The sequence below is a fragment of the Macrotis lagotis genome, chromosome 3 (assembly GCF_037893015.1).
Source record: "Macrotis lagotis isolate mMagLag1 chromosome 3, bilby.v1.9.chrom.fasta, whole genome shotgun sequence".
In the NCBI taxonomy this organism is placed as follows: Eukaryota; Metazoa; Chordata; class Mammalia; order Peramelemorphia; family Peramelidae; genus Macrotis; species Macrotis lagotis.
The window spans coordinates 270,070,206-270,082,698 of NC_133660.1; the positions used below are offsets into that span (position 1 = coordinate 270,070,206).

General features: G+C 38.9%; 1 protein-coding gene across 3 annotated transcripts in view; it reads right to left on the minus strand.

Moving 5' to 3' along the window:
- The window catches only part of SYT13 (synaptotagmin 13), a 128,478-nt gene that overhangs the window by 27,504 nt on the left and 88,481 nt on the right, over positions 1 to 12,493 (minus strand). For all 3 annotated transcript variants that reach the window (XM_074230523.1, XM_074230522.1, XM_074230521.1), the window contains 2 exons: positions 7,391 to 7,616; positions 4,186 to 4,320 (listed from right to left, as the gene is read on the minus strand). In XM_074230523.1, coding sequence (XP_074086624.1) covers positions 4,186 to 4,320; positions 7,391 to 7,616 — 361 coding nt within the window. The remainder of the gene's footprint in view (positions 1 to 4,185; positions 4,321 to 7,390; positions 7,617 to 12,493) is intronic.

Below are 12,493 nucleotides of genomic sequence, written 5' to 3' on the forward strand. Positions count from 1 at the left end.
AGAATACAGTACACTCTGATACATTCTCTCCCCCCAACCCCCAATTTGAGTGAAAATGGGAAGGTTCTATTTCTCTTCTCATTTTACAGGGGAAGAAACTGAGGCTTAAGGAGAGAAAGAACAATACTTAGAGGAAGGAAACCAGGATAGTCTTGGGGATTAAAATGGGACTCCTGGGCTCTAGACTACATTGACTCATAGCCCTCAGAGGAGGGACTACCCAGGACTGATCACTCTCAGGCTGACAAGAAAATGTTACCTCCTGATCCCCCCCCTTCCTAGCAAAATGACAGTTTCCAGACCTCTATTCTGGAGTGATCAGCCAAGAGAGAAATGCAGCTACGAATCCCCAGAAAGACATCATGTTTCCTTACCAAATCGCTCCATCATCATAACTGCATACCTAAGCATGCTTCTCATCCAAAGGTGGAATGGTTATTGCTTAACAACCAGATCTACAATTCTTTTAAATGTGTCCATAACACGCTTTTACATTCAATTTGCCTTTTTAAAGATTTTTCTCCATCACTTAAGTCTAGACAATCAATAAACAATAAACCAAGCTGTGACTTGTGGCATTGGCCCATTTCTGAGTTGTTGATGCTCACCAGAGGAACTGGCTCTAGCAAATCCCTGGTATTACATTACATGGGAGCTCACCCTCCCTGAACTGGGTTTTGACTGGGGAAGAGATAGTAGGCACATAAGGAAGAGAAGGAATCTAAGTAACATTAGAAAAGGAGAACATTACTGATCTGGGAGTCAGGTAACCTGGGCAACCAGGATCTAATTATGGGACCCGGAGAAGATAACTAACTATAAATGGAAATAAAGAAGATACATTACAATCATTATAAATAATTGTATTAAGCCAATCCAACCCAATCCTATTTAATCCAATATAATCCATTCTATTCCAGGCTAATCTAATCTATTTCATTTTATTATTCTATCCATTCCAATCTGATGCAACCCATCCATTGTGACCCAATTCAATATAATCCACCCAATTCAATAAGCATATACTAATGACTTCCTAATACTATTATTATTATTAATTAATTAATTAAAAAGATGTCCGTTGCTGACAAAACAGGAAAAACTGCCTTCAAGGATCTTACATCTCTTTGGAGGGTATGGTTGAGAATATAATATATGAACAAGTATATAGATGATAATTGGAGGGGGATAGAGAAGGAGAAAAGAAGAGGAGGGGGTTGGGGGAGGATAGGAAGGAAGAAGAGGAGGAGGAAGAAAGAAAAAGGAGGTGGAGGATGGAGGAGGAAGGAAGGAAGAAAAAGAAAAAGAGAAGGAGGAAGAAAGAGAAAGAGAATAAAGGAGACACCATTAGCAACTAAGGGAATTTTTTTTAAGGGGTTTACTATAGGTGAGTACATGAGCTGGTCCTTGAAGGAATTTAAGGACTTAAAAAAGATGGTGAATTGGGACCATATTTCAAGCAAGGGAAAAGGCATAGAAAAAGAAGATAGGTATGTCAATGACTGAGAAGGGCAGTGATATGCAATGAGCCTGGAAAGGTGGACTAAATTCAAAAATAGTGAAGGACTTCAAATGCCAAGCTGAGTTCACATTTATCCTAGAAGCCAGAGGCAGTCATTGAGGATTCTTGAACTGACCTGGGTGCCTTGGTCAGATTTTTCTTTCAGTACATGTGAGATAATCTAGGTGAAAGTGCTTTGAAAGGTGAAACTCATGGTTCATGTGGACCCTTGAGTGGATTCCTATTGAGCAGTTAGGATAATACCACTCAAGTCAACAACCAAAGAGCACCAACTCTGTACTAGGGTCTAGTGATACAAAGAAAAGCAGTAACAGTCAGTCCCTTCTTTCAACATACTCATCAATCACCAGCAATCTTTAAGAAAAGGAGACTGTGATTATAATGACTAAGCTTTTCCCCTGGAGGGATAAGGAATGAAACAAACATCTATTACATAACCAAGCACGGTATTTTATCATTTGATCTCGTAATCCCGTGAGGTAACCTACACTAAAGCATCCCATTAGATTGTAAACTCCCTAAGGGCAGGGATGTCTTTTGCCATTCTTTGTATTCTCAGCCAAGTGAGTCAGATAAAGGTAAAGTGATTTGTCCAGGGTGTCTGAGGCCACATCAGAACTCAGGTTTGCTTGATTCCAGGTCCAGAGCTCTATCTAGGTGTCACCTAGCTGTCTATGGAGAAGAGGTAAGAAAATATACCTCTCCCTCTTCTTTGCAGATGGGAAACTACCTCAAGTATTATGGATGTCATCAGACTCAATTATCTTGTCTATTTTTCTGAATTGCTTCATTTTTCTTCTTCTAAAAGATGCCTTGCTGTGTAAGGCAATGGCAGATGGATATACTCAGAAACGAATGTGATATAACAAACAAAAAAATCAGTAACTTTTTCTTAAAGAAAATGGAGAGAAAAAAGTCTAAGGAAGGTTAGAAGGAGGCACTGTGGAGAATATGAAAGATTTCTGTATCACTTGGAGTCTTAATAAGAGCCTAGTGATAGAAGTAAAATGAGTATGTTTATTCCTATTTTTAATAAAAAAGCAATACTCAGAGAAATAAAAGGATCCATTTGATTTCACATGCATAATAGGTACCAGAACTGGGATTTAAACAGGGGTCTCCTGATGACCCATCTCTCAGAGTTTCCTTTCTAGCAGACTGCTTTCAAATGATGATAGAAATATCTACAAAAGTCCTAGGGTCCACTCTTCTACCAATCAGAATCTAGGACCCAAGCAGCATATCATGATGCATGTGTATTCCTTGGTACTCAGTCAGCTTTGTCTAAGGTGGAGGGAAGGAGCCCTGGGAACACCCTGCTCCTTTGGAGAGGTGGCACCTCCCTTTTAGTGTTTGGCACACAAAGAAAGCAGAGTCTTACCTGATAACTGCCATCACCTCCTTAATCTTCCATCTTGTGGTCTCCTGATCAGGGACCCATAATATTTTCCTAATGCTTACAAACTCCTACTGATTTAAACCTAAACACTCTTGCAGGTAATATAATACCAGAATCAAGACCTTGGAGATAGAAGGAAGGCAAGAGGCCAAGCAGCCACTAGAGAGTAGGGCAAATGGGTCAAGTTCAGTGGAGCCGGGGTGAGCACAGCAAGAATGAGAAAATTCACTGTCCCCAGGGTTCTTTTTTTTGACTGATTTGGAAATGCAGACTACTAGGTAAACACTCATTCCTATTGTCACAATTTTCTGGTTCCAAATTCCCATCTACCTCAGTGTTTTCCTCTTAAGAACTCATCCTGCTCTGATCTGCCCTTCCATTGTGCCCTCTGGAATGCCTAACCTATTATTAACAAAAATAACTATGGGGAAAATTCCAAAGATAGTTCTGATCAGAAAGAAATTCAAAGGAGAAATCAGAAATTTTAGAATTGAAAGAGAACATCAAATACAATAATCTCATTGTACAAAGGAGGAAATTGAGGTTCTAAGAACATAGCTTACAAGTGTCTGAGGTAGAATTTGAATTCAAGCCCTCTAACCTTTTTCACCTCACAGCAGAGGCTGATGAGTTAAATATAAAGAAAAACTTTCCAATACCTAGAGCTATTAAAAGATAGAAGGGATTGGATTGGAACAATCACTAAATGTTTTCAAACTGAGGTTAGATAAATAATTCAGCAAACCCAACCAATACATTCATTATTTAATTGGATGTATGGGTTGGGTTTGCTGAATAATTTCTTTTTCTTCTTTATTTGTTTTTTTTAAGGTTTTTGCAAGGCAATGGGGTTAAGTGGCTTGTCCAAGGTCACACAGTTAGGTAATTATTAAGTGTCTGGGGCTGGATTTGAACTCAGGTACTCCTGACTGCAGGGCCGGTGCTCTATCCACTGCACCACCTAGCCGCCACTTCTTCTTTATTTGTAAGGGATAGCTATCTGGTAGTCAAAAGGGAAGGGATAAATTGGGAAATGTAGGCAAGGTAAAAACAAAGGATTAAAAAAAATCTTTCAAACGAAAGGGAAAAAATGAGGTAAATTTGAATTGTCTGTTATTAAAAGTCTCTTCCAGCACTGAGTCTTAAGATCTTTAATATTGAGAACTCAATCATTGCCTCTTCTCTCCCTTCATTGCCTTGATCTGAAAAGAACCTTTGGGGTAAAGAATTAGGGTGGAGTCAGAAGGAAAGATGAGACATGTACCTTCCAGGAGCGTCACAGACAGTTGGGCCTTCTGCTGATCATAGCTCAGGGAATAGTGAAGTTTTGGGGCCTGGTTCCAGCTGGCAGCCTTCTCTGGGTTCCATGTCTCAATCACACAGACATCTTCCACCACACCTGTAGGAGGGAGGAGCACAGGGGTCATCTCCAACCCCTCCCCCCAGGGGATTCCATCTCTCCCTACTCCATCTTTCCCCTATGCTCCCACTTAATTCTTTAGCAGCAAAACTGGCCTAAAACATCCTATAATACAGAGGTGCACAAACATCAAGAGTCTAGCCCGGCCCTGTTACAGAGTAGGCATTTAGGACATAACTTGATAAATTGATGTCAGCATAATGTCACTCATCTGCTGTGCATCTTCAGCCAAGTCACTTTCCCCTCTCTGAGTCTGTTTTCTCATCTAAAAATGAGTGAGTTAGACTAAAAGACCTCAAAACTCAGTTAAATGTCTTATGTTGCCCCAAGTCAGACATAGCAAGTTCTATGTTCTATCATCTAGCTTTGACATTCCAGGTTCTAGGTTCCAAGGAGCCTTCTTGCTAGGATATTCTCTGTCCCATCTTCCTAGCTCTAACATCCTATGCCTTACGGAGCTAAGATCCCTGGCCTCTCAGGAGTTCTTTGTTGCCTATTCTAAGAGTCATTTTAGCCTTGGCATTTTATTTTCTGAACATTTTTAACTCTGTGGAAGGTTAAGAGTGCGAGGACCTGAGTTTTGCTAGAGTTTCTAAAGATGTGACAGTCTCAAGCAGGAAGCCAGGGTCAGTTGAGTGGCTCAGAGCCCTGGAGACTAATGCAACACCTTGGAAAGGGTGATGCCCTCAAGCAGCTTGCAGCTAGCTTTCCCACACCTCAAGACTCCAGAATCACTCGTGGTCTAGTGACGGCTTTTCCTTGGTGGAGGTGGGTGGGTGAACTTGGGCAGCGGGTCAGCTTGTTGACTTTACAAATACCAGACACTAGAGGACCTTCAAGAGTGTCTTATTCAGGAATACAAAGCCACTCCAGGAGAATTCAAAACTGGAGATACAATAAGGTGAACTCAATGAGGCTATTGACTTTTTCAGGTATTTCTGATGTGTTGGGATCCCATTTGGACTTTTCTTGGCAGATATTTTGGAGTCGTTTGCCATTTCCTTCTTCAGCTCATTTTTATAGATGAGGAAACTGAGTCCTGAGAAGGTAATCTGACTATAATGCAAATACTTTCCCTCTGTTGGTTAATTCCAATTTATCATATATCCAGAGTGTCCCCAAAGTCTCAGTATGGTTTAAAACTATTAAATCTTAAAGCTTATTGAAATATTAAAACTTCAAACCATACTGAGACTTTGGGGACCCCCTAACCAATGCTGTCTGGTATATAGTAGTTTACAGGTTGTTGTTTCCATTAGAGTGTAAACTACTTGAGGGAGAGGACTGCTTCTTGTCTTTCTTTGTATCTCCATCACTTGGTACAAGTGCCTAATAACTATTAGTACTGAGATTGGAACCCTCTTCTTCCATCTCCAGAATTAGTGACCTTCCCATTGTACTTCTCTCCAAGGTTATCCTTAGTACCCTACTTTCCCCATCATTGTCTCTCTCACCAAGGAGGTTGAACATCTCTGCAGAGGATAAGAGCAGGTAGACTCAAAAAGGAGATTTGTTATTGCCCATATTAGAAATGGAAAGACCCTCAGAGGTCATCTAGCCCTGGTGCCATTCAAACATTGAAGACGAGCTATTGATAATGGAACAGACAATAGCTGGGGCAGTGGATAGACCACTTGGTCAGGAGTCAGGAAGACTCATCTTCCTGAGTTCAAATTCAGACTCAGACATTTATTAGTTGTGTGACCCTGGGCAAGTCACTTCACCCTGTTTGCCTCGGTTTCCTTATCTATAAAAAGAGCTGGAGAAGGAAATAACTAAAATCACTTTAGTATTTCTGAATGGAATCATGACTCCAATAATTCCAAATGGGTCATAAAGAGTCAGATATGACTGAATAACACATGTATCCCCATTGCCTAGGAATTTGACAAATGATTATTGGCTTAACTTGACTTGAACAAGGAATGTGTCCATAGGAATGCTTTCAAGTGAGGCTGGGAAAGTAGGATTGTGGCAGGCTTTGAAGGCCAGATTAAAGAATTTTTATATTAGCTAATAGATAATAGGAGAGGGCACTAAGGAACAGGAAAGTGCCAGGACTCAACTCAATTCAATTTAGAATGCAGGTATTAATTGCCTGCTGGATACAAAGTCAAAGGCCGTAGATCAGAGGTTCTAATCTCTTTGTGGGTCCTGTATGTTGTTGACAGTTTGATGAGGCTGATGGACCCCTGCTCAGAATCATGGAAGTTTTAAAAAATCATAATGAAGGAAAATATTAAATTTTAGTTATAGATTGGGAAAAATCAAGGATGCATTTTTCTCATCCTTGGTCCCAAATCCCCAGGAGTTCAAGGAATGCAGGCAAAGAATCCCTGAGGGAGACAGATAATTGGCTTCAGTATGAAAGGCCTGGATTCTAGCCCCATTGTGATACATTCTGACTGTATGACCCTGGGAAAGTCAATTAACCTCTTAATGGCACAGATAATACTTTAGGATTAAGAATGTCCCAGTAGGAACTGAGTTGCTTTGCCTAAAGAAGTGTATTTTTAGAATGAGTCTGCTCAGAGGAGGGATCCTTTGCCAGGAGAATCACTGTTAAGTTCAGGAGACCCAAACACAAGGAGAAACTCATCCATACCTCAAGGACTTTCTATTTTACAAGATTTACCTAATTAGGGAAAATGACTTTAGCGGTTGTATGAAGGATGGACTGGAGACAAGAAGCTTCTTAGTGTGTAAGAGTAACATGTCTCTCATGCTTCTGCTATATCCCACAGTCCCTAGCATGAAGTTCAATTCACCATATGATCAACTTGAGACTGCCCAATTTCCAGGAGGGCAATGGGAAACATGGAGAGAAGAATGGGCAGCTTGTGACTGGACAATTATGCTTGGGATCTCAATGCCCACACATTTTATCCAGAACTCTGAAACTTGGATCATCTGAGAATCCCACTGTCCCATCCAAGCCAAGAATGTATTTTGCTCCATTGACCCCTATGAATGTCCCAGGCTGCCAGGTCAGAGGAAGGCTATTTGATGAGACCAATGACCAACACAGTGGAGGAGGGAGGGAGCCTACCATTCTGAGGAAGGATGAAGAGCTCCTCCGTGACTTGTCTTTTGAGACGACTGTCATTCAAGGCCTGTGTACTGGCAGGGACCGGTTCCTCCTCCGTGGTCCTCAAGGTGTAGTCAGCATAGTTGATGACCTCTGGGGCAGTCACTGCTGGCTTAGGTCCATAAATATCCGGGAATTTCAGGAGGGCTCTGGGCTGGACAGGCTCCGTGGATTTTTTAATATTGAACTGAAATACAAGTTTTTTACTTGATTGGTTGCTTTCATTACTTGATTGGTTTGATTGTTTACTATGTTCTTCACCATCACTCTCACACTCATTAAATTGTGAGATCCTTCAGAGAAGGAACTCTATTTGCCTCTTTTTCATCCCTTAACTCAGGACTTTAGTATATTATAGGTGCTCAATAAATGTTTATGATTGATCCCAAGCACTGGAGAAGACTTGACTTCTAAGGATAATCCTGGATCTTAGACTCATAGGATCTTAGAGCCAGAAGGAATCTTAGAGATCTCATTCTCAAACCCTCATTTTATAGAGAAAGACACAGACCAGCTCCACCTCCAACCCCCAGAGATGAAGTGATTCTACAAAGATCATACAGAGATTAAGAGAAGAACCAGGACTAGAATCCAGACTTTCTGATTTCAGATCACTTTTCCCCATAGCAAAATGCCCCTACCCAAAACCACAACCAATATGGGCAAACAGCTGAATGGGAAGGCACATTTCTTTCTACACCTTTTTCTCCAGAGCAGAGTCAGGTCAGTTGCTGCTTGAGTCTCTGGTGAATTGTCTAAGGTCACACTGTAAAGAAACTAGACTGCCATATCTCTCCGGTCTATATATGGGGATCTAAGACAGTGAAGGAAGCAGATCATCTCTGAAACCTGTAGGAACATGATAGAATCTCAGAGCTGATGAGAGCTTAGGAATCCATTCTAAGGGCATCCTTCCTAGAGCAACCCTGCAAAGTAGCTACCCTCTGCTTGAAGATACTTTCTCTTTATACTCTGACACCTAACCCAGTGCAGGCTCAGAGAGGGTGTTAATAAATAGGGGTTAAATTGAACTGAGTGGAAACTAAATATCTTCTTTGGTGGTCCATTCCATTATTGGAAAGAATGAAGGTTTTCCATATGTGGGACTGAAATCTGTCTCCTAGTCATTACTCTGTTTTACTCCTTATTCCTAGTTCTATCCTCAGAAGTCTAACCTCTCAAAGAGTTGAAGACAATATGCTTCCCCCCCCAAGTTTTCTCCTTTCCCAGGCTCAACAGCTCTAGTCCCTTCAATCTGGCTTTTTACTGTAAGTAAACTTGTTGAATTCAAAGACCTTTTCTCTCTTTTTGTGTCTAGTACATGGTAGAAGCATAATAAATGTTGACTGATTGGCATGGTTTCTAGTTCCTTCACCATTCAACTCTTGTGGATACTCTCCAACTAGTCAGCATTCTTCCTAAAATATAAGTCACAGAACAACACATGGTACTATCAGGATGTCAAAGAGGAGATATCTTGAACTTCTCTGTTTATTAAAAATGGGGGTTCACTTTTATAAGTGGAAGACTACTATTCATGGGACTTCTCAAGAAGCAGTGTTTCAGAGGCAAGGGGCAAAAAGACACTCTTGAATATTTCCAGGACAGGCTTCCTTGCATCAAGCTGAAATTTGTTTTTTTTTTTCCTAATCCAATCCATTGCTCTCAGGAGTCAAGTTTAAAAAAGCCTAATCCCTCTTCCATAGGACAATCCCTTCAATTTGTGAGGATTTTGTTTTAGTTTCTTTTTCTTTGCAAGGCAGTGGGGTTAAGTGATTTACCCAAGGGCACACAGCTAAGTAATTATTAATTGTCTGAGGCTAGATTTGAACTCAGATCTTTCTGACTCCAGGGCCAGTGCTCTATCCATTGTGCCACCTAGCCACCCCAATTTGTGAGGATTTTGATTACATCCCCTATGTTTAAGCTTGTTGTGTTTGGTTAAGTATATACTTAATTTTAGTATGTTAATTCCAAAAGCTATTTCATCTCTTTCTGTATCTTTTTGACTTTTCATTACATTCTCTTCTGTGCACTTTTTAAACTGCTTTGCTGATTCTCTTTTCTTTCTTTTTTTTATCATTGTTATCATTAACTTCTCCTGTTCCCCATTTTTACCTTCATAAAATCTTTTCTTTTAACAAATTAGTATAATCAAGCAAAACATATCCTGTATTAGCAATTACTCCAAATGGACATCTTATTTCTTATATCTACTTCTTTGTCAAGGGGTGAGAAGCATATTTTATGTTTGGTCCTCTAAAGTCATGATTGGTCATTACATTAACTTCTAAACTGACTTCTAACTTCTGTATCAGTTTATACAAGGCTTTTCAGGTTTCTCTGAATCTCTTTTCCCTTTCATAATTTCTTTTGGTACAATTTTATACCATAATTCATATGGCATAATTTGTTCATTCCCTAGTGGATGTGAACCTCCTTAATTTCTAATTCTTTAACAAAAAAAAAGGACTACTGTGGATATTTTGCTCTTTCCTTATTTATTTGATTTCTTTGTGATATGTGTCTAGTGGAAAAATGGCTATGTCAAAGAGTATGTACAGTATAATGACTTTGAGGACATAGTTCCAAATTGCTTTCCAGAATAATGCCATCAATTCTATCAGCAGTGTATCAGTGTTTCTGTCTTCCCATATACTTTCTGACAACTATCATTTCCCTTTTATGTTATCTCTTCCAATCTGATAAATGTGAGGTAGAACCTTAGACTTGTTTTAATTTTCATTTCTTATATTATTAGTGATTTGGAACATCTCTATGTAGCTATTGATAACTTTCTTCACTTGAGACCATCTGTTCATATCCTTTGACCATTTATAGTTGTCTCCAATAGGGAAATAGCTTTTCTATTATATATTTGGATCAATTCCCTGTATATCTATATCTTGAATACAAGACCTTTATCACAGAAACTTGCTCCAATGATCTTTCTAGCTAAGCACCTTTTGATTTTAATTGAATTGATTTTATTTGTACAAAAGTTTTAAATTTTATGTAATCTAAATTTCCCATTTAATCTTCTATGGCTATCTATCTATCCCTTGTTTATTCAAGAAGTATTCCCCTATCCATTAATATGAAAGGTATTTCCAATCTCTTCAAATTTGTTTATAATGTGATATCTATTTGGAAATTGTGGTATATTGGGTAAGATGTTGGTCTAGCTAATTTCTTTCAAGCTTCTCCTGGAGGTTTTATGCAGTCCTTACTCCTGAAACTGGTGTCTTGGAGTTTATCAGAAACTCTGATACTATGTTTGTTTCTAAAAATCACTAAATGGTTTTCTCTGTTTTTTAACTAGTACTAACTAGTTTTAATGTTTACTACTTTAATAATAATAATAATAGCTGTCCTTAATTTTTTTTTTTTAGTTTTTGCAAGGCAGTGGGGTTAAGTGACTTGCCCAAGGCCACACAGCTAGGTCATTATTAAGTGTCTGAGGCTGGATTTGACTCAGATACTCCTGACTCCAGGGCTGGTGCTCTATCCACTGCGCCACCTAGCCACCTCCTGTCCTTAAATTTTTAAAGACAACCATACCAATCAAATTAATGGTGGCATGACTTGCACAATTATATTTATTATAACAAGGGGGTATACTATGCAAGGTATCCTTCTCACTTGCCTTTTCCAGAACCATTCTATGCCATTAGTCTGATTTGATAAGAAATAAGAATTTTGTTATAGATCTAGATACTGTAGGAGTCTCTTGGTCTTTGAATTGGTTTCTTTTCCTCCTGTATCAGTGAGGTAATTCAGTCAACCATCAACTCTGGGCAAGCACCAGCATGTGATTTCTGGTGACAGAATGCTACAAACAGTATATCCAAATCTGTCTCTCAATGGACTACTTTATAATACACTTTGAGACCTTATACTTCTAAGATCCTTTCCTTCCCACTTTCTAACTTTTTGTTCCTCTAGATGGATTTTACTATTATTTCCCTAGTTCTATAGAGTAATCCTTTGGTAGTTTACTGTGTTTCATACTGAATAACTAAATTCGAGTAGAGTTGTCATTTTTATTACACAAGCAAAAACCAAACATGAGCAATTTGCATCGATCCAATTATTTAAGCCTATATTTACTTCTGTAAAGAGCATTTTAATTGTATTTCTATCATTCCTGTGGGTAATTTAATATGTAGACTCCAAAATATTTTATATTCCATAGTTATTTTTGGATGGAATTTCTATTCATATCTGTTCTTTCTGGTTTATGCTGTCGATGTGAAAAAAGGTTCATGATACATTTCTCTTCAACATCTTACACCTTGATTTGATTCAAAATAGGGAAATAGAATCACCATTTAGCTTAGTTTAGTGATTCCTTTTTCAATCAATCAGTGCCAAGCACTGGGGTTTCAAAGGAAAAAACCCATACAGCCCTTGCCTTATAGTCTATCATGGGAAATTATGTATATAAATATATTCATATATATATGTATATACATATATACACATATATATAAATATAAATACAAGGTAATTGAAAAGGGAGGAGGTGAGTAGTTAACCAATTCCTTTTCCACTGGAGAGGCCTATGTCTAAGCAGAATATTCAGAATTTCTTCATAAAAATAGAGTTTGATCTGAGAACATCTGCAAATGTTTAGAACAGATTTTTTTTTCTCAGAATACTTGCTGTTAGTTACTATAAATAACATCCATTCTTTCACTGCTTCTGTGACCTAGCTTGGTGTAACTGAGGATGCATTGATTTTGCCTTTGGCTGTGATTATAATCATAGAACCCAGGAGCTGCAAGGGACCTTAGATAAAATCTACTACACTCCTCTCATTTACAGAGTCTAGATCAGGGGTAGGAAATCCCTAGTCTGAGAGCTGTATTGGTGTGGTGATGCCAAGGCACCCACAGGTGGGACTAGAAATTCAATAAATCTAGAAGCTTTTTAGGGGTGCATTAAATAAGTGTTTGACCAAATGTAGCCTATGAGTGATGCTATAAACATCCAAATGGCCCTTAGCAGAAAAAAGGTTCCCCACTCATGGTCTAGATCTACCACTCATCTTCTAGGAGATCA